The following is a 22,757-nucleotide window of genomic DNA, read 5'->3' as shown; positions in this document are numbered from 1 at the left end:
TATGAAGCTTATTCATAAAATCTGTAAACCAGCATGAAGTCAAAAGGAAACCGGTTTAGCTGCTTGGATTGTTTTGGGTCATTTTGTTCTTACAACATCTTTCACACCTTTCTGTTGCTTGTTGGGTTCTGTATATTTTTCATCTAACATTATTGCAGTTCTTTTGAAATATTTGCCTTGATTTTTGTTTTGTGGTTTATTTTGCTTATGGAGGCTGCTTGTGCTTTTGTTTTTAAAGCTTTAAAAAAAACTCCTTACAATCTAGGAGTTGCCTTTTTCTGGCATAATGTCCATTGCTGGTAATGGATGTATTAAAACTATAAATGCCAGTGAATTTAACTGGTATTTGCTGAGCATGCATTTTATATTTTACTTAGATTTGTTAACCACTAACAGCTTAACATATTTACTGTAAGGCTCTATTCAGCAGAAATTCCACATACGAATTTCTGCAATTCAGAATTTGCAGTGTTATGATGCTATGCCATCAGTGAGTTCCTTAGGATAGTTTTTTGGCTTGGTTTAATTTGGCACACCAAATACTACCAAGTTTTTTGGGTGCCTACCTTGTTCAGAAACTTTGTTGAGCTTAATCTTGAAAAATACACCCCCACTGTCCTGATGTGTCTTACAAATTAATGTGTTCCTTTGTTTCTGAAGCTAATTAAATGCATGCACTCTGTAATAAGTAATCTCATTAATTTATAAATCTGAATTTCACAGCAGTTTAGTCTTTTGGATTTCCCCTTCCTCATTTTATTTCCTGATTTTCTAATCACTAAAATTATTTCATTTGGAGTTATTTAAATATGTAAAATGAAATGAGAAATTCCAAACCCATTGCCTCTAGTGTCCTTGTTATTAATAAAGTAATTTTGAGAGTTACTAGGAGATACTTAGAGCACTAATAGGATTCATCTACCCCCACTGTATTTGTTAAAATTAACGAATTAGGAATTGAAATAATGATAACACACAGAGTCTGTCACAGGATATTCTATGAAGAGTACTGGCATGCTAGCAAGTCACCAAGAGGTAATGTAGGTCATGGATTCATGGTGCTCTCTTTATTCCGTGGTGAGTACCCAGTACAAACTCTTCCTTAGCCATGAAAACTACGTGACATGTTGGTGACTGAAATGAGCCATTTCCCATTTGCCATGCTGTGAAAACTCACACCTTTGCAGCGGCCCCAAAGTACCTCATGCAGTTTGTTCATACCCTGCCTTTTCTTCTGGTGCTTTATTAAATTTGATAATGCTCCTGAGAGTGCTCTGAATCCTAAACCTGGCAGTATTTATGGTCTTTGTAAACTCTCTGTGCTGGGTTTCAATGCACATTGCCTTTGGTTTTCCTCAAAGCAGGCTTAATGTGTGGGGAGACCATCCTAGCCTTGCTGAAAGGAGCAAACCTAGTGGTCTGGACCAATGCAAATAGCACATCAGTGAGTTGTAAGAGTCAGTTGAGACCAGGAGTGTACAAAAGGGTTGGTTTTTTTCTGGTGTGTATATATATAGTTAGCTTTGTCCCACAAATCTGTTGGGATGCTGTTTCAGCACTGAGCCCAGCAGGCTTTTTTTAACACACTGTAGTGTAGGCAAAATTCTGAGTTTGTTCAGCAGACAGTAACACTGGGTCAGTATTGTAAAACACTTTGCTTACTTTTTTTGACTAGTATTTACACAGACTAATTCTAGCAAGTTTGTCAGAAAGTTGATAAATTCTTGGATGAATCTGAGTTGTGGTATCTTTACTACCTCTTCTGGAGGGAAGAAGGAACATTTTAAAAAGCTAGAGAAATGGGAGAGAACAGTGTCTGTCATTCTGCACCACTGTTGGCTGGAAAAAGAGGTTGATGGTTTTTTTTTCTCACAGTTATCTGTAGAGTCTGTTACCACAAAAGCTTAAAAGTTGAAGGAATGTTTTCTGCCACTATAGCAAACCCTTTATTTCTACTGAATAGAGTCCTTGCTAGACAGCTATCTGTTGGTTTTGAGCTTTTTTTCATCTAACATGCATGTGCCTTCCATTCTCATGTTTGTTATGTTTTGCTGTCTCACATTGCTTTATTTAGATGCCATCTAACAACAGTATCAGAAAACAAATAGAAACACTGCAGGTGAGTTAATAATACGTTGTTGTAACTCAGTGAAATGTTGCTTTGTCTCATGTAAATACTTTTGTTTTGGTTTTTTATGTTGTTTGTTGTATTTTGTGCTTTCCTTCCTTTGTAAAATTGCTGTTAGTACTGGTACAAGCAATAGGACTAAGAATAGCTAATGTTTCAAAGATGTTTTTCTCTTGCCAGGGAGTAAAGGAGAAAGATCAGAAAATTGTCTAATACCAGTTTTTCTTTGGGTGTGAAAGTGTGGCTTTGTGAGATTGATTATTAATATCACAGCTGGTTTCCCTGAACAGCAGTGCATGTTTTCTCTGGAAGTAACTACCTACTCAGATGTATGGGTTTTTCTGTTACTTCATTTCAAAAAGTGTCTTGCATGTGAGCAAACTGAAAACATTTTCACAATAAAAAAATGTGAAACTGATTTGCTGTAACAACTTGCAATGCACTAACATGAAAGACTTTTACACTGTTGGTTTTGCAGGTTTTAAAAGGTAGAAATTGTTTTAGTTCAGAACAGAAGAAAAGTTTAACATCAGTATTAAAAAGTACTTTCTTCAGTAAGTGACTACATTTGACTAACATGGAAAAAATGCTATTTTGTTTCTTGCCATTATTGAGATTTGTTTCATTGACTCATTTTAATGTGTCGTGTAAAACCACCATAATTTGCTCTTACATTTTCGGTTTTGTAACAGATACTGTTCCTGACAACTTTTTTTCATAGTCTGCTGATACCATAATTTATGTTAAAAAGTTTTAGGATTTTAAACAAAAGTATGTTTAAAAAAAAACCCAGCCATATAGAGTACCTTAAAATCTGACAGACATCATCTAAAAAAGACTAAAATTCTGCCAGGTTGTTGAATTACATAACCATCTATACCTTCTTCTAGTTGCTCTAATGTTTAAGAGAAAATACTGACATCTTAACACCAGGTGTACATGCAGTAATTCAAACCCCAAAAGCAATTTTCTTCTAGCATATTTGTTTAGCTCTTCATTATAGGAAATGATAATGAAAATTTTCAATGCTTAAAATAATAAGAGTACTGCAAAATTTATTTCTTAACTCTTTTTCAAAGGTGAATGCTCCTTTTATATATGCTCCTTTTTTTCCTTCATAACAAGCAAACTTTGTCATGACTACTCAGAAATAGCTCTATTGGATGATGCACCTGCTAACAGATGGAACATTGTTTACACATTAGTAAACTATCTGCTACCTCTACAATTTTTTATTAGATGATTGAAAGCCAGCAATATTTTTTTTTGTTTACTTCTGGATCTGTAAATTAAAGTCCCCTGTAGAATATCAGAAATTACAAAATTGAAGCATTACTTATTTCCAGATGCATTTCAGATAGACTTTGTTAACACTTTTAGCAATTAATTCCCCAGCCTGCTTTGACAATCAGTAATTGTTGGCCTGTAAATTAAATACACGGAGTAATAATATTCTGGGTTTTTTGCTGCTTAAGCTGATTAGAATCAAAGCTATCACAGTCTCACCTCTGGTACAATTACATTTTCTTCCTCCTCACAGTAGCACTGCAGGCAAATTAACTGAATAGTGAGACATTTATCAGTGTGAATATTAACCAAGGACAGGTGTAACTTCTTACTGGATAGATTTTATCCAGATTGCTTCCCTAAATTTACCCACTGCCTAGTTATAGGTGCTAATTCAGAGATGATAGCAGCACACATTGATGTGTGAAGGGAAGGTAGAACAGCATTATCACTGATGCAAGCTCGGTTAAGTTATTCCCTCTAATATTCTGGTAGTCAGTCTTGTGTGCTACTTGTCGGTCCTACTTTGACATACCACTTCTGCCTCTGTGATTCTGTGATAGGCTTTTAGCCTTTCTTAAAATAAGATGCTTCCAAAACCAGAAGTCTGGACCCAGCTGTTTTAAAAACACCAAAATTACTCTGCTTTGTGTATATAGTCTTTTACACAGATGTGGACATGAAGTTATTTTGATCAGCTTATGGGTTCAAGTTGAACTTTCTTACTGCTAGAATTAATATAGAAGGAGCATTGAGGTTGTGAGGGAAAGAATGAGACCATCTCTTTTGAACAGTATGGTTTTAGTTCCACTTACACCCTTTGTGAATTTGCACTCCATTTGTCCTGGAAGGACAAAGTCATCTGCTCTTCTGACTCACTGGCTTGTGGCACAAAATATGAAATTAATTATGTTCAAGTCATCATACAGATATGTCTTGAAACAGAGAGACTTCACTAGAAATGGGGATGGTGTGGTTTTGGGGTTCTGTTTTTGCTTTTTTGTTGATTTTGTTAGTTTGAATTGGGATAAAGCCTAAAAAGTTGATGACTGGGAATCATTTATTATATTCAGAAGTTTATACTTATGGCCAAGTCCAGGAATCTTGCTGAACACTTACAGATTGTAAGTACTCCAAGAATCCCTATTTGGAAAGGAGGTTTCTGGAGCTGGTACAAAGAATGTTAGTTACTGTTTTACACAGTTTAAGAGCTCAGAGAAGTAAAGCTCAACTCATAGTAGTAGCTTTAAGACAAAAGTAATTTTGTATCCAGTACATAATTTGAACTGAATTGTGCTGCTTGATTTTATATTAATTCAATAAGCGGTAGCATAATTGTTACAATAAAAATTCACTGAAAGTGGGCAAACACTAATACAGCCTGCAGGAAGTGTCTGTGTTGTCTGAAGCCACACCCAGAGATGCATCTTTTCGTGCCTTCCCTGTTTTGCATTCTTTTCTTCTGCACCTGCTATTGTCTGCTGTCACAGGCTGAGTGATGGACTGAGACCTTGTGCCTGATCCAAAGCAGCTACTCCAATGTTTCAGACAAACTATAAATTGGTTTGCTATGAAGTAGGTATTTGTTACCAGTGGCTTTCTGAGAAAAGTTGTTGAAGACAATATACTGTTGGTGTGTTCATCTCAAGAAGAATATCTGCTTTTTAGTTACTTCTCTTCCCTCAGAGATGTGCAAAATGAGCTGGTGTTACTAGTTAAAAATTTAAGATTAGGAAATATGCTATACAGGCTTGTTTTTATGGAAAAATATCACAAACTTGTAGTCAGTATTAAACCCATCTACTTTCATTGTTAAAAAAATTATTTTCACAAGTAAATAAACATTATAATAGGATTTCATCAGCATCTCACAGGCAACAATAACTGTATTTCTAAATTTATTTTACAGAATAAAGATCCCAAAATGTCCCGAGTTGCACTGGAATCTTTGTATAGGTTATTGTGGGTTTATGTTATTAGAATTAAATGTGAAAGCAACACTGTAACTCAAAGGTAAGTTCTTTGTGCAAAGTATTTTAAACTACTGATGATGGAGATTTTATTCCAACCTAGTGATATGAGAATAGAACTTGAAGCCAGCTCAGGGATGGTTTAGTCAAGTAAGCAGGGGACCAAACATTTTGTCTTAATAGAGAAAACCAAAAGCCCTTGAGTACATTGATGGAAAGAAGGAATAGAGTCTAGAATTGCCTTTGCAGTGATAGAAGAAGGCAGAGAGAAGAGCAGGAAATTTATTAAAGTTAAAAGGCAGTCCATACTAAGTATGGACTGGAAATGAAATGGTTTTCTTTATAATTGTGTATAATGAGAATTTTGAATAGTCATTTTCATATTTTGCCCCCTGACTATTAGTAATTGGTTTAAAACAGGATATTTTTCAGTTCATAGAGAAACCCACGATCCTATTGCCTGTGACAGCTGGGGCTGTGCTTCCTGTATGTGGTCCTACCTGTATAGGCTTTTGTATTATTTGATAGTAGCCCCACACACATGCACTTCCAGATTTGAACTGTAACATCTGTGCTGTTATAAGGAGCTTTTTTTAAAAGATCTTTTTATTTCTTTTTGTTTACAAATTCTTGTAGCCGTCTCATGAGCATTGTATCAGCACTTTTCCCAAAAGGATCGCGCAGCGTGGTCCCACGAGACACGCCTCTGAATATATTTGTGAAGATTATTCAGTTCATTGCTCAGGTAAGAATACATCTAGGTAGTGCTGGAATAGTAGGATGAACATTATTTGGAAGAAATGTAAGTTTAAGATTCATTTTTGAAATGTTCGTACTGAATTAGTGGTCTCATATCTTGACTAGAATGTCTCCAAAATACGTGTAACAAATGAAAGAACTCTTTCTAGTAGGGGCAAAGCTATTTTTTTTTAAACTTCACTAACTGTTATGTATGAACATTATGATGATTAATATTTACATTTGTATTGCACTGTTGGCAGCTCTGTGTGTATATATGTATATATTTATATATGTTTGTAATATAATTACTATATCCATTATGATATTTTTATAAGGGACAAAGCATTAGAACAGTAATGCCTGCTTATGTTTAGCCTGGAGACTGGCCTCAATAGACAGAAATAGGATGCAATGAATGCAGTAGTGTATAGTGAGCATTGCATTATGATTTATATTATTTTAGATACTTCTCTTGTCCTAATATCAAAATGCGGGATACAATCTTAGAAGATGAACTCTCATTAATCTTTAACTTTATACATCAGAGACATATTTTCCTGTCTTAGAAATATCTTGTCTGTGCTTGAGCTTCCAAAACTATTTGCTTTTGGTCGTACAGGGATGAGGCAGCATACACAAATCACTGTTTATATTTTTTTGTATTTATATTGTAGTGTTTTTTTATACCTTAGGGCTTCTCGTTATCCTTTTTTTTTTTTTTTTTCTGTAAGTGCTCATCTAATTTGTAGAAATGTGTTTGATCTGATGATGAATTATCTGGGAAGAGTTTCAGGAGAAATAGTTCAACCATATCAGCGTATGATTTGTGCTGAATTGTACTAGATTTAAAAAAAAGTCATAAGAATGAGGAGGACAAAAGAAATATTTTATAAACTTTTTTTTATAATTTTTAAGACATGATACCCAGTATATGTGCAAAGCCAAGAAATTATGCATATTAATGGAAAAGAGATGATCATACAAATCTATTTTCCTTTATAGGAACGTTTGGATTTTGCAATGAAAGAAATAATATTTGATCTTCTTAGTGTTGGAAAATCACCTAAAACCTTCACTATTAATCCAGAGGTAATAAAAGCTCATTACTTGCATGCCATGAGAACAAGGCATTGGGGGATTTTTGTGGGGGGAAAATGGTTAACTTAGTTTGAGCCAGGATAAAAGCAGATTAATTAGTGTCTGAAGGAGTGTTCTGCTAACACTAAAGCAGTAATTGTTGTTGTGCCCTGTTGCTATTTGATTTTAGGTGAGCAAGCCAGCAGCAGTTCTAGAGTTAAGACTCATTTCAACAACAATTTCAGGAAATATGGGATTTTTGTTACAGTGTAACTGTAAAGCATTTTTTCAGGAAAGTCATACCTAGCTCTTCAAGACGCAGTCTAACAGATGGGATGTTTAGAAATGTGTGTTGCTCTAGAGGTTCATATCAAGTCCCTTGAGTACTCAGTACTATAACATATTCTGTATCTTAGCCTGGGCCAAGTCAGTTCACTTGAATCAAAGTGTGGAGTGGCACAGAAAACTTAAGTTCTATTCTTGTTACCTTCATTACTTTAGTATGTAACATTTAAGTAAGGTCTGTCCTACTGGAACCCTATTGCTATCTGTTTAAAAGAGAGGAAAAATGCAGTTTGTGTTTTTTCGCTGTGTTACTTCAATATTGTAATTTTTTCTCTTTCCTTTTTTGTCCCTTTTTTGTTCTTGAAGAGGATGAATATTGGCCTCAGAGTCTTCCTTGTCATAGCAGATAGCTTGCAGCAAAAAGATGGTGAACCACCCATGCCAACAACAGGAGTTGTTCTTCCATCAGGAAATACTCTACGTGTGAAGAAAATTTTTCTTAATAAAACACTGACAGATGAGGAAGCAAAAGTTATAGGTATGTTGTATTGTTTTGTAAGCTGGCATTTCAATATGTATGTATATATTCCCAATTATTCTCAAGCAGTATCTTAGTGTAACTTTGTTTATGTATTTATTTTAATTGTACTTTTGTATAATATCTCATAGATATAGATATAGATATAGATAGATATATTTCATATATGCATGCATTTGTTTTGACACTTAAAGTATGTATTTCATGTCATCTGTACAGTAAGAAATTTGCCCTAAGCTGAATAAGTGGCAGATATTTTAATAAAAATATAAAGAAAGGTGATGGAACTCTTTGACTTTTCAGGAATGTCTATATACTATCCTCAAGTCAGAAAAGCACTGGATAGCATTCTTAGGCATTTGGACAAAGAAGTTGGAAGGCCCATGTGCATGACTAGTGTCCAGATGTCCAATAAAGAGCCAGAAGACATGATTACGTATGTACTGAATTGCAGCATTTTCACTGTCTCAGTAGCATCACATTATTTTTATTCTCTAATGTTGCAGCTGCCATCATTAAAGTGTTACAGTTGAGGGTATTTTACTGGTCTATTAAGTGAATGTTAGTTTCATTAATTATTGATAAAAATGTTTGTTACCTCCATAGTTATGGCATGAAATTGAAAATACACTTTTAGTGTACTGAAGTAAATTTTCCTGTTTCTTTGTTGATTATAAACTGCTTTTGTAGGGGTGAGAGAAAACCTAAGATAGATTTGTTCAGAACATGCATTGCTGCTATCCCAAGACTGATTCCAGATGGCATGAGTAGGACTGACCTCATTGAATTGCTTGCAAGGTAAGAGAAAAGGGATTCTGCTCTTAGTGGATGTTCATTTCCAAATGCTGCGTGTGCACGATTGTCAGTGCCCTCAGTATTCAGCGTGAGTCACCACATGCAGACTCTATCCTTGCTGCTTCTGCCAGCCTTCTGCAGTTGGTCGGGTTTTACTGGCTATAGGAGCAGGAAGTAAATTAATCCTGCAGACCTTGCACTTATTTTTAGAGAGAGTATTTTGAGAAGCAGGAATTTATTGCTGTTGCTTTGTTCTTTTGAACTTGTTTTTTCTTTTTGTTACAGCTGTACTTCTTTTCCTTTATTTTTTTTTCTGTTGCAAATACTTTAAATGTTAATAAAATCATTCATGTTTTACATTACCAAAATTTGAGGCAGGCACTTGGGGGAAGCTTTAGTATTTTTCTCTACTAATCTGCTTTGTTTTTCCATTTATCTGTGATCCAACACTACCCATATTTTTCCATCTCTTATCTCAGTTTAAATTGAATGTACCTTATCAGTATTGATAAATAGTTGAGAAGATTCTTTAAAATTTTTAATGTGAGAATAGTCTGGCACAGAAATACAGGACAGTTTATAGCTTTGAAATTATAAATGAATTTTCATATAATGTTTTGAATTGCATATATAAAAAGTTAGTAATGACTTAAGATAATAAGATTTTTATAAGAATCTTTCTTCAATGTTTATAGTAATATTAAAGACATGAAATTATTAAGTAATAATATAATACTGGAATAGGTGTTTTCTGTCATAGCAGGCTTAGACAGATTTTTAAGTATATGTACGAAGGATTATTTTGTGAATTTTTTCTCATATCCAAAGTAAATGTCCTTTTACTGCAAAACAAATGTCTTCTTTTCAATTTTAATTTGAAGAAAATAGCCTATACATCTCAGGGGGCTGGTCTGCTGAGCTCAGACACATGCAAAGGTGCACCTTTGTTAAACACTTGATGGTCTCCTTGAAGGCAGTTTATTTGTATTAAATTTTGTGAAACCTTGTATTATTTTGCTGTAGTAGAAGTGCCTTCTGTTGCTAGCCAGTTTCAGTTTTATTCAGTGTAGAAAATTAATCTCTGTGGAGCTCTTCTACATTGTACAGTAAAGAAGGAAGAGTAAACACCAAACTATAAATGATAAAGGTTAAGAGTATGCTTATCTAGGGTGATGATACCAATATCTTTTCTAAACAGGCTGACAATTCATATGGATGAAGAACTTCGTGCCTTGGCTTTCAATACACTCCAAGCATTAATGCTTGATTTTCCAGATTGGCGGGAAGATGTTCTTTCAGGATTTGTTTATTTTATTGTGCGTGAAGTGACTGACATCCACCCAACGCTTCTTGACAATGCAGTAAAAATGTTAGTGCAGCTCATAAATCAGTGGAAACAAGCAGCCCAAATGCACAATAAAACCCAAGATGCTCAGGTATATCTATATAAGGTCCTTTGATGTTAAAACATACTTGGAATCTACATGCAAACTTAGTAGTGGGCTTTACTGGTTTATTTAAGTAATAAAAATTCAGCTACATTTCTTACAGTGCTTGAAGACTTCTAGATCTCTTATTTTAAATCAACATTTTTTATCAAAATAAAATTACTCTCAAATTATTAAGTATTATGTAAACACTAAATCATGACCATATTTTGCTTACATTGTAGGTCATCATGTGTAACTGGAAATATGTAGGAGTTATTAAACAGTAGAACTAAACCCACCATTTTTTACTAGCCAGTAGAAAGGGTTCAAATAATTTAATACCATCATCTTTTACAAAAGAGTATTGCTTGAGGCTTTCAAATTTTGCTCTCATTGCATCATCTTGTGAGAAAGTGAAATAAAGATGTTCTTGTGATATTTGTTTGGACTAAATTCAGAGAGGTAATAAAAAATGAAGTTACTAATATTATGTCATTATCATAATGCAAAATTTGACCAGTAGCCAAAAATCTGAATATTTTATGATTAAATCTGTCATTGTCAATAATGGAGCTTTATCCTCATTGTATTTATTTTTTGCTTCATTTGCTTAACTTCTGTGATGTTTTTCTTAGCGTGGTGTATCCAATGGGGCTGCCCATACCCTTCCCCTGGAGAGGACCCTTTATTCCAGTGTATTCCACGTGGTGGAAGGCTTTGCTTTGGTCATCCTTTGCAGCACGAGGCCTGCCACCAGGCGATTAGCTGTCAGTGTCCTCAGAGAAATAAGGGCCTTGTTCACACTCCTAGAAATTTCAAAGGTAAGAGTTGATGACCCATTCTTAGGGTACCTGTTGAAACTGCTTTTATTTTGACATTCTTTGAGCTTGGTATGCTCTGTGTTTTGTAGAGTGATGATGAGTTGGCTATAGATGTAATGGACAGACTAAGTGCTACTATCCTGGAGAGTTTCATACATCTCACTGGGGCTGACCAGGTAGGACCATTTTAGTGTAAAGTTGCTTTAAGATGAGGTCATTCTGTAAAGCAATCCCAAATAAATAGTATGTCTTTCAAATGATAGTGTCATGCTATAACAATTCATCACCACAAACAAAAAGGCAAAAATCTGAGGAATGTTTTGAGGTTGATGCCACCATTCTAAACTTTCTGACTGTTAGTGTGTTGTTACCACTACCATATAAACACAGAGCTGCGTCTTTATCTGTTTTTTCTCATCTTACTCACAGACTGCAATTTCTTAAAAGCAAAGGGCACTGCTTTTTTTCTACAGTAATTTAGTGTCATAACAGTCAGTGTGCCCTTTATCCATGATGAGTTCTGTTATAACTGTCAGTGAATAACAACTGAATTCCATACTTATGTATTTATCACTAACTCCTAAGTATCAAGAAAACTTCTGATTTTAGGACTAGGGAACAAATTGGAATTCAGTAGTAAGGCTTTTAGAGTACAAATATTTTTGAAGAATTAAATCATTATGCATGAAAGGGTCTTTTTCTAGGATTTGCTATTTCCTAATACCAGTTTGTTCACAAACAACATGTTTCTATAGCTTTTCACATTAAGAGCTTCTGTAAAAAGCCCCATAAATTACTTTTTTCCCTGTTACAGGTGTGCTTTTGATACTGATACTTTATTAGATGTATAACAAAAGATACTGTTTAAAATACATGGATATTAAAGATTTCCTCATTGTCTTTTTTATGCACACAGACTACTTTACTGTACTGTCCCAGTTCAATAGATTTACAAACTCTGGCTGACTGGAATTCCTCCCCAATCAGCCACCAGTTTGATGTGGTCAGTCCCTCACATATTTGGATATTTGCACACGTGACTCAAGGCCAAGATCCATGGATTATAAGCCTCTCAAGTTTCATGAAGCAGGAAAATCTTCCAAAACACTGCCCAACAGCTGTAAGCTATGCTTGGACATTTGCTTATACAAGACTTCAGCTTTTGTCTCCACAAGTGGATATCAAGTAAGTTTATTTCTGAAGTAAATACAGTATATTATATTGAGTATTATTTCAAGATTAATCATTGTTGTAGTATCATTATTGTTTCAGTGAGGTAACATAAATTCTTGATATTGTCTGTGGATTTAATTCAGCTTTATATAACAAAAATTTAAAGCAGATTTATCTGCATAAAATATCATCTGCAGCTAACATTAATTAATTGATGCCTGTGGCCATATTTTAGTTCAGCAAATTTGAATATAAATATGCATTATTGATGTACAAGTCTGCTCTGAATAACTTATTCAGAATTTACTATGTTAACAACTTGGGGAGCCATGGCATATGCATAATTGAAAAATAAATTCAGTAGAAAACCAAAGTAAAATGTAGTAAGCTTAATTTACTCTACTGAGCTCTTTTCTTTCTTTTTTAATAGCAGCCCTATCAATGCAAAGAAAGTAAATACTACGACAAGCAGTGACTCCTATATTGGGCTCTGGAGAAACTACCTGATTCTTTGCTGCAGTGCAGCATCTTCTTCAAACTCCTCCAATTCTACAGGCTCTGTGAGATGTTCTCCTCCTGAGACGCTGGCGTCTACCCCAGACAGTGGTTATAGCATTGATTCAAGAGTAGGTTCTTTTAATACTTACTGTAAATAAGTCTACATCTTATTGGAAATAGAAACATCAGAGGTGTTCTATGGTACCTATTGTGATTAGAAACTGGTATCATTTGTCTGAAAATATTTTTAGGATACAGATTTTTTTCATTTGTTTAGAATACTGTTTTGGTTTGCTTTTCCCATTCTGTGGTGCATATGTTTTTAAAGCAAATCCAGTCGCATAATGAAGACATTTACTCAGTCTCAAAGTCTTATCTAGCAGTAATAAGAAAATGCTTTGCTTAATGTTAAAGGTGTAGTTCTACTGTCATTAGACTTCTGTAGTTCTGAGCAAATAGCCTCTCACTTCAATAACTGAAACAGGGACCTATTCAGGCATGATGAATCTAGTTCTATTTTCCCAATCACAGATACTTTTCTGTCTGCCTTGTTTCATATCATCTGCAAATTATGTTTTTTTCCCTCTTTGCTTCTTTTTGTTCCTTTCCTTTTCGTCTTCCTGTAAAAGGAACAACCTGTAAAAGATGTGAAGATAATTCATGGACTATGCAGCAGATTTTTGGCAGAAGCAGCCTGTTCTTGTTTGTTACCAAGATAGTTTCCCTAAGTCTGAGAAACTATAGACTGAAAGCTTTGTTCTCTTTGAGAACCACTTGGGAGTCTAAGGAGTTGGACACCAGAAATCTACTTCTTCCCCAAAGAAGGCAGATACATTAACGTGCAAAGCGTCTGTATAACATATTGTTGTAATTCATTGTTATCTGACCAGGAAAATTCAGTAATGCAAGAAATAGTTAATACTACTTTACTATTTCAGGAAATCTTTTCCATGTAGATTATCATTTTGAGTCACTGGTCCAGAGTGTATAGACTGTGAAATTACAGCAGATGTTTTCATGTCACCACCTTGTGGTAGCTACTTCATTGTGTTTTGTTCTGGTTTTCTTCTTAGATTATTGGCATTCCATCCCCTTCCTCCCTGTTTAAGCACATAGTTCCAATGATGCGCTCTGAGAGCATGGAAATTACAGAATCTCTTGTCCTGGGACTTGGCAGGACCAACCCAGGAGCTTTTAGGTAACTATTGTATTTAATCTGTTTCTGTTTCTAATTTTATTCTATTCTAACCAATTCTGTAATTGGTTACAAAGCTGGGGAAATGGAGCTCATTTTTTCCTTTTTCTTTTTTTTTTCTCCCTTTTAAAAACTTTTAAAAAACTGTGACAACTGATTCTCATTGTCTTTTCTAGCATTTAGAGGCATGATAGAGATGGTTAGAGATTGTAAGAATTTTATGTGGAGGTCATGCCTGCATAAAGAAAAAGACGTTAGTAGAAAGAATAAACAGTTTATTGGTATTTAAAGTTGCACTTATCTGAAAGAACAGATTGTGTGAACTATATAATTTGAAATGTTAATTACAATCAAGTTTGTAGGAGTTGATAAACTCTTCTTACTGGTATTGTCAATTGCTCATTATGAGGATGAATGAAGAGAGAAAACATCTGAGGGCAAGAAAACCTCCTGGGAAGGCCATCAGATGTTCTCTGACAGCAGCCAATCTCTGCTGCTGAGAGAGATTATGAGAGTTATTATGAGAATTATGAAGTTGTACCATGCACAGAAACCAACTCTGCTTCTGTAGAAGGAACCAGGAATTGCTACTACTATTGGTTTTTAATAAGATGATGCTTCTCTTCAGTCACTTGTGTCCCGTACTATCACAGATTAAAAGTCAATATTGATATTAATGCCAGGTTCTCAGTTGTTGTATTCTGGTTTATATACCGTGATAATCTTATATAATATCTGACTTTATTTGCTACCAGGATTAAAGCAAGACTTTGTGCCATGATCCTGAAGAACTGCTTAACAGCTGTAAAGTCTAGAAAATGCTTTCAGAGATAATTTTACCAGAAATCCTTGATTTCTGAATTAGAAACAACTCATCCAGCAAATTAAAAAAAAAAAAGTCTGATCCTCCAGTTTTATCATTTCTGTACTCAGAATGTGGTTTTTTTTTCCTATGGCCAGCTTTTTTCTCTGTCCAGTTCATGTGCTCACACCAGATGTTAGCTTAGCCCACCCCTCACCATTGCTGCTCTGCACTGATTTGGTGTTTAGCTTTTGTGGTTTTAGGCACTTTTCCTCCCCACTTGTTATGTTTGCTCAGGAACTTTTTCCATTATAGATTATATATATATGCAATCCGCATAAATTTGTTAGAATAGTGTTTTTGTATTGTATAACTGATTGTATGATCATATGATACCTCTTCTAGGTATCTCTCGATCTCCATGTAAGCTGACCCTTTACTGTATTTTAGCACCAAAAAAGTTTCTTCCAAGTTATTTTCTCTGTTTTCTGTGTTTGAAAGAAAATATATAACAATATCTAACCCGCTTACTTTCTTGTAAAAGAGTACACCACAAACATTTGCGCAGCATTCTGATCACCTGGACTCATTCTCTGAAGGAGAAACTTGGCATGAGGTATCAGAGCAGTCAGTAATTTACCGGGAAAACTTGAAGTGGTTTATACTTTTGATATATCTCAGTTAGCACCAAGGGAAGTAGAAGAATGTGTACACTCTAACACATCTGGAGGCAGTAGTGACTATGTTAACAAATATGAAAGTAAACCATTTGTATTTTTACTTAGCATTTTGTCTCCATACTTCCATACTAATGATCTCTTTTCCCTGCCTCGTTTTTGAAATCATAAGAGAATCTTAGTTTGGCAGAAGTAATAAACTGAGAAGTAATAAAAACTGTGGAGCTTCAGAACACATGGAGGATGTAAGCACAGTGTCAGAACCTGTTTCAGTTTTCAAAGAAATTGGTCTTAGTTCTGTCAGTGTATTGTTACTGGACTTAAAAAAACAATATTAACAACTAAATGCATTATAACAGCTGAAAGGGCATTGTATGATAAGCTGCCAGCATCTTATTTTTTCCTCCCTAATGATAATCTATTTGCACCATATGGCTTTATTAAACTCTTAATATGAAAATAAATGAAAATTATCTGTGATAGAAATAAGCCATAATATTTGGAGAATGTAAATTTAGGAATAATTGTTTAGGCATTAATTTTATAACCTGCCTTAAATTAGAAAAATATCTTTCTAGGAAACTTCGCTTTTAAAAGCTACAGGTAAGGAAGGAAAACCTGAGGGTGTTTTAACTTCTGTTGTAGCACTAGTTCCTGAGAAGCATCCTTCAGTTGAGATGTTAATTTAATGTTTGTTTTTATCCTTTTAATTATTTTAATTCAGGGAACTAATAGAAGAATTACATCCTATAATTAAGGAAGCACTTGAAAGAAGGCCAGAGGTAATTAAATAATTTCCATTATACTCAGTACAGTTCTGTGTTTTCACAAAGAGGAAGTGTTTGTTATTTTCTTTAATTTGTGCATGTAAAAACAGTCAATGTAACAGATAAAAAGGTGAAATATTCCTTTTTTAAAATGATTGTGAAGTGTTTACATTAGAGGAGCTTAATGTTTGAGCTCTCTTATTCCTGTATCAGAGATTTTGTTTCAAATTATGAAAAAAATACTGTAAAGTTTTCCAGATTTCTTTTAATTTCTTTAACATAATCATAGTTTTACACAGTTGTTACTTCGTTATATCATCAGTGATGTTCCCACAACTAGTGGTACCTATGACATAGAATGGAGTTTTACTGTCCACCAACTTTGTTGGGATTTGGTGGTGATTGTGGTGGTTTTAGTGAAAAAGGTTGCAAACTCACCTGACTGCTCCAATGAAAATGATGGAAAGGCACAGCACTTCTGTTTCAAAATGTTACTGTTCTGTTGTGTCAGGCTTGCATATAAATCATAGGATCATAGAATATTTTGGGTTGTAAGGGACCTTTAAATGTGACCTGGTCCTCCCACCCTGAAATGACCTGGAGCATCTTCAGCTACATCAGATTTCTCAGAGCCCCATCAACCTGACCTTGAATGTTTCTACTGATGGGGCATCTCTCACCTCTCTGGGCAACCTGTTCCAGAGTTTCACCACCCTCATCATAAAAAGTGTCTTTTTTATATGTAGTCTAAATCTACCCACTTTTAGTTTAAAACTATTGCCCCTTGTTGTATCACAACAGGCCCTGCAAAAACGTTTGTCCCCATCATTCTTACAAGTCCCTTTTAAGCATTGAAAGGTCACAATGAGGTCTCCCTGGACCCTTCTCATCTCCAGGCTGAACAGCCCTAGCTCTCGCAGCTTCTCTTCTCAAGAGAGGTGCTCCAGCCCTCTGATCATTTTTGCAGCCCTCCTCTGGACCCACTCCAATATGCCTATGTCCTTCCTGTGCTTGTGGACCCCAGAAGGCACTGCTTCAGGAGGGGTCTCACCAGAGTGGAGCAAAGAGACAGAATCACCTCTCTCAAAATATGTGGGAAGACTGCCTTTTGCGCTTCATTGTTTTATATATTGCACTTGATGACAAGAGACTGGATCATATATGTAATAGCAAACGTGGTATATCTCAGAGCTGCAACAGGGAAAATGTTTGTTCACTGTCTGGTTTATTAAACTTGTTAGCAATTTTAGTAACTTTTCTTAACAGATTGGCACCTCTGATAACAAATGCCAGTTGTAGTACAGATATAATAATGTTTTTATATTCTACTATGGTTTTCTACTTAGTCTCTGCTTCATTTAATTTTGTGTTTCCTCTGATGGATAGAACATGAAACGGCGCAGGCGTCGAGATATTTTACGAGTACAACTAGTACGAATATTTGAACTGTTGGCAGATGCTGGTGTCATTAGTCACAGGTAAGGGCAGCACGCATGAGAAGTTGTTGTTGTTCATGAATTGTCACTGATAGACTTATGATTCAGTATAACAAGCAAAACTAATCAGGGAGTTTCAGTATACCCCTAAATAAATAGACATGGGTTTATAAAACTCAGAATTTTGCTGACTTTCTAACCCCTATCACTCCCATGTTCATGTTACTGTGTTCAGTGTTTTATTGAAAATGTTACTTTTCCCCATACTTTGAACAGGCAGTATGTCGTGGTCCCTTGTGTTTGTGTGTGCTCGAGCATTGTACCAGTTGTGCAAATCGTAACTATTCTGTGATAATTCAGGAACTTCTGTCTTACTTGGAGTGCTGGTGCTAGTCAGCACATCCTATGCAGAGAAGACTATTGCTCATTAATGTTGGACTTTTGAAGGATGGAGAATGTTAACTTGGTTATCGAGATTTTTTTTCCGCAGTTTACGCTGCTTGTGTAGGGACACTTTGAAAGAAGTTTTGGCATGTATTTTACAAAAGTCCCTAGAAATTTTTTTCCTATGCATGTGGAATTGTGTAAGAGCAAGTAGACTAGCAGATGGTTAGCCCCCTCCTCCCACTCTGTTCAATAATGATACTTAGACATGTATTTGTCAGCCTTAACAATATAAGCAGTGTGAAATTCTCAGTCTTCAAGTGTATTTCAGAATGTTGCCTCAGAAGTATTGCTGAAATGTCTATCAGCATGCTGATATTTTAGAGTCCAACTATTAAAACTGTTCTTTCCCTTACCTTTTAAGATTCTCACTAGGGCAGGGGGAAGGGACTTTGTGTTTGGGGGTTTTAATGGATATTTTTAACACTTCTTCCCAGTATAATAACTGGTTCTGTGGAAGGATAAGTGACTTCAAATAATGAGGTTTGATTCTTAGCTTTCACTGGAGCATTTTGTTTTATTGCTGAAGTAGAAGATGGATGAAGAAATTACTTTGAATTAAGTATTTGCAGTGATGATGGTGTAGGGTTTTTTAAAGATAAAACAAGGATGATTTTCAAATGTTATATGTAATTACTGTGTTCTTCTAAATTTTATTTGCTCAGTGCAAGTGGTGGCCTTGATAATGAAACACATTCCCTCAACAACACTTTACTTGAGTATGTTGATCTAACAAGACAACTCCTAGAAGCAGAAAACGAAAAGGATTCTGATACATTGAAAGATATCCGATGCCATTTTAGTGCCTTAGTGGCAAATATCATACAAAATGTTCCAGGTATGTAAAATTGTAACTTTTGATTACTGTTTTTGACATGCAGTATCTTTTAAAAAAACTAAACCCAACCAAACAGAAACTAAACAGAAAGGCACTTATTATCTGAACCTTTAGAATACATTTATTAAAATAATTTGTGACATCAGTTTTGAGTATAACTTTAGCAGTATGAGTTTTAAGAGATTATTGGTACTGCTTGGCAAAGTCTTGTTGATTGTCTATATATTTGAGTCCTGTGTATTAATAAATAGCTTATTCTTGTACACTACTGGCATTAAACAGGACGACAGTAAACCTACATCTAGGCATTATGATGTTAAAATAACAGTGGGTCTTTACATGGATTTTTCCTTTTATATTCATTGTGTGGGTCTGTTTGTGTTGCATGCTTTATCTTAAAGAATTACAGGAGGAGTCTGTATAACTGTGGGCTTTTCTTGCAGTGCACCAGAGAAGAAGTGTCTTTCCACAGCAGAGTCTACGCCACAGTCTATTTATGCTGTTCAGTCATTGGGCAGGTCCTTTTAGTATCATGTTTACTCCCCTGGACAGATACAGTGATAGAAACATGCGAATAAACAGACACCAATACTGTGCATTAAAGGTATTTTAACACTTTTATATTTTGGAAATAGATTGTTATGTCAACATGATGCAAATTTAACATTTGGGCATTTAGATGTGGTTTTCACATCCATGTTTTAGTGCCCTTTTATTCCTTCTGCTTACATGTGTATTTATGGCAGTTCAGCTTTTGCCATACTGTAACTATTGTGCTTGCTATTGAAATTGCTTACAATTACTACTGAATGTTCACTTCCTGACTTTAGTTCTCTTTTGCTTAAGTTAAAGGCTTTCATCTAAACGTACATTAGTAATTAAACTGGTTAATGGTGTCTTAACTCTTCAATGTGGCAGCATTTTAGTATTTACCTAATTGAGAAAACTATTATTTAATAATTTCTTGAAGAAAATGTTAAACATTTTTTATTACCTTTGGTCTTTCTCTTTTAATAGGTTAGAATTTAGTTATCTGATGTTTTAATGGACTGAGTAAGATCAATTTCTGTATCTGAGATATTACATTTTATTTTCAATTGCTTTCAAAAGGCTATGTCTGCTGTACTGTGTTGTGGCCCTGTTGCAGACAATGTTGGGCTTTCATCTGATGGCTATTTATACAAATGGCTGGATAATATTTTGGATTCACAAGATAAAAAGGTAATACAAGCAATGTCAACATCACTTTGCAACTATGAGTGCCTCAAACAGATGTTTTATTGAGTTTGCAGAGAGATTTGCCTAAGTGCTCTACTTAAGCTTTATGCTGTTTTAGTAGCACAGGGTTTTGCACTGTCCTTTATGTGTATTCACCCTGTTAAGGAAGGTGGTCCCTAATGAGACCAGTAAAACAGAATGGAAGAGGAAAGGACAAGGGATGAAGCACTGTATATTGTTTATAAACTGATCAACCATGTTAAGTTGTAGTAATAAGTCAGGTCTTCCACAAATTTAAAGGAGATGAGTTTTTGAACATGAACTCTTGTGAGACTGTAGAGTTCCTTGGGGTTCTTAGTAAGACCAAACTTTTCATCTAAACAGTAAGACAAACTTTAAAGGTAGGACCTCTATTACCCTATAATGCTAGGACTACATAAAAATACAGCTCCTGTGGGCTACTTTGATTCCAGGAAAAGTGCAAGTCTCCATGTAGATGTATCACTTGTATCCCGCTGAAATTCTTGCATATGCTTAAATGCTTCTTTGTATCTAGTGCTTTCAAGGGCAGTGTTTCAGTGCAAGACATAAAAATGGTAAATAGCTCAAACTAGCCTTGGAACTGAAGGGGGGAAAAAAAGGTAGATCTCTAGTTATTTGTGTTGATAATTTATGACTGTATGCAATTTGAACAGTAAACGGTGATACAATTATGTGCTGCCACTTTAGGCTATGGTGTCATTGGTTTTGAATGGAACAGACTTTATGTTTCCAAAGGTTTCAGCTTTCTTAAATTGTTGTTTTCCTATTTTATGCCATTTTCTAAGTTGGTCTTTTTTTCTACATTTTGAATATATATTTACTCTTCCCTAGGTTCACCAGCTAGGCTGTGAGGCAGTCATGCTGCTCTTGGAACTCAATCCTGACCAGAGTAACCTCATGTACTGGGCCGTTGACCGGTGTTACACAGGTTCCAAGCGGGTAGCAGCTGGCTGCTTTAAAGCCATAGCCAGTGTGTTCCAAAACAGGTACTACAGCATTTTTAAAACTTTAAAACTTCAATTTTTAGTGTGCTTTTATGTAGAACTGTGGGTTTTGCTTCCATAGAAAGGAAAGATCATCACTGTTTGTGTGTGTGTGTTCCTAGAGAACCTTCTCGAAGTGTTATTCTGTCTCTTATCATATTCCTTGTAAATGAAACTTAAATAAATTCAAATCTTAGAAAACCAAATGTAATTTTATTTTTTTCACACTTTTTCACACGTTTTTTCCTAGGGATTACCAGTGTGATACAGTGACCCTCCTGAATCTGATACTATTTAAAGCAGCTGATTCTACTAGGGCTATCTATGAAGTTGCTATGCAACTATTGCAGGTTTGTAAGCTAATTCTGATTATTTTTTCTTTTAAAATAAGACTAGTCCTATACATTTAAAAAAATCTGATTTTGTTTGGTTGTCTTCAGTAATGAAATACAGTGGTTTTTTTCTTCTCTATTTTAGTACATAGTTACACCAGATTCTTACCTGGCACAAATATCCTTTCCTGAAAGACTATCTGTTTCCATGCACTCAAGACCTGCTTTTTCAAGAAACAACCTAAATCAGGACTCTCTTGATTTGGCCCTGAAACAGAATGATATATGGCCATGTGTTCAAAAGAACCTCAGAGGGAAACAAATTGCTTCCCAAGCCTTTGCTGTCTGCTGGGGTAATAGTCAAAAATCAGTTTTCTGATTTTTGCAAAATTACCAAACATTTTTTCATCTGTCCATGTGGAGAGATGACAGTGATCTTGTTACCCATTTAATTTACTTTTGTATATTCCTTTCTGATATCATTTAGGAGTAAACTTAAGGTAGCATTAGTGTTTAAAAATCTGTGCTGATAATAGCTCAGACCTTAAGTCTTGGAGTTTTTTTCAGACCTTTTTTGGTCAGCTAAATTCAACAGTGAAGTCCTCACTGAAGTCACTCCCTTATTGCTACATCATCCTTATCTTTCTTCTCAAGTGGACACTGCATCTTAAGATCAGCCCAAACTGATTTATAAAGTATCAGAGTGCTCTAGTCTCCTGCTGCATTTCTACCACATCAAAGATTGTATTGTTCCTATCTGTGTCTAATAGATGAGCAAAAATTGGTATTGTTTGGAAATGCAAATGTTAAATAGTGTTTCAAATTTCATTATAGATAAATTTGTATTTAAGATGATATTTTTTGGAAGCAGATTTTGGAACTTTATTGCTGGAAACTCATCAAGTGGAATGTATCTTAGCTAGTCTTCTATTAATTTACCATAGGGTTAGCAAATGCTGTAGGTGTATGTAGATCTACATTGATAAGAAACGTTAAATGACAATAGTTACATGAATTTAAGAAGTGATTTTTTTATAAAGATTTCTACAGTAGCTCTATACTTAGCTTCAAATTCTGAACATTAATGTTGTAGATTTTGGAACCAAAGATGTTCCGTTACGCTCACAAACTGGAAGTTCAGCGGATGGATGGGGTTTTGGGACAGCCTTCTCCTTTACCACATTTGTATTCTATGTCATATTATCAACTGTCAGAAGAATTAGCAAGGACTTATCCTGAGCTGACGCTTGCTATCTTCTCAGGTACGATTTTAAAACAAA

The 22,757-nt window shown here is 35.0% G+C and overlaps 1 protein-coding gene across 14 annotated transcripts in view; it reads left to right on the top strand.

Annotated features, from left to right (window-relative positions):
* Positions 1-22,757, top strand: part of FRYL (FRY like transcription coactivator) — a 162,339-nt gene that overhangs the window by 87,083 nt on the left and 52,499 nt on the right. For 11 of the 14 annotated variants that reach the window (XM_072928152.1, XM_072928154.1, XM_072928156.1 and 8 more), the window contains 21 exons: positions 2,075-2,119; positions 5,325-5,428; positions 6,022-6,130; positions 7,129-7,215; positions 7,855-8,026; positions 8,330-8,462; positions 8,717-8,824; positions 10,020-10,257; positions 10,887-11,072; positions 11,162-11,248; positions 11,989-12,257; positions 12,676-12,871; positions 13,817-13,941; positions 16,142-16,199; positions 17,571-17,662; positions 18,730-18,902; positions 19,346-19,506; positions 20,013-20,123; positions 20,994-21,148; positions 21,396-21,495; positions 22,571-22,739. In XM_072928152.1, the coding sequence (XP_072784253.1) occupies positions 2,075-2,119; positions 5,325-5,428; positions 6,022-6,130; positions 7,129-7,215; positions 7,855-8,026; positions 8,330-8,462; positions 8,717-8,824; positions 10,020-10,257; positions 10,887-11,072; positions 11,162-11,248; positions 11,989-12,257; positions 12,676-12,871; positions 13,817-13,941; positions 16,142-16,199; positions 17,571-17,662; positions 18,730-18,902; positions 19,346-19,506; positions 20,013-20,123; positions 20,994-21,148; positions 21,396-21,495; positions 22,571-22,739 (2,878 nt within the window). The remainder of the gene's footprint in view (positions 1-2,074; positions 2,120-5,324; positions 5,429-6,021; positions 6,131-7,128; positions 7,216-7,854; positions 8,027-8,329; positions 8,463-8,716; positions 8,825-10,019; positions 10,258-10,886; positions 11,073-11,161; positions 11,249-11,988; positions 12,258-12,675; positions 12,872-13,816; positions 13,942-16,141; positions 16,200-17,570; positions 17,663-18,729; positions 18,903-19,345; positions 19,507-20,012; positions 20,124-20,993; positions 21,149-21,395; positions 21,496-22,570; positions 22,740-22,757) is intronic. The other 3 variants (XM_041715724.2, XM_041715723.2, XM_041715730.2) reach the window with 1 other exon arrangement.

This window comes from Taeniopygia guttata, chromosome 4 (genome assembly GCF_048771995.1).
Source record: "Taeniopygia guttata chromosome 4, bTaeGut7.mat, whole genome shotgun sequence".
Taxonomy (NCBI): domain Eukaryota; kingdom Metazoa; phylum Chordata; class Aves; order Passeriformes; family Estrildidae; genus Taeniopygia; species Taeniopygia guttata.
This window is presented reverse-complemented; position numbering and strand designations above follow the sequence as displayed.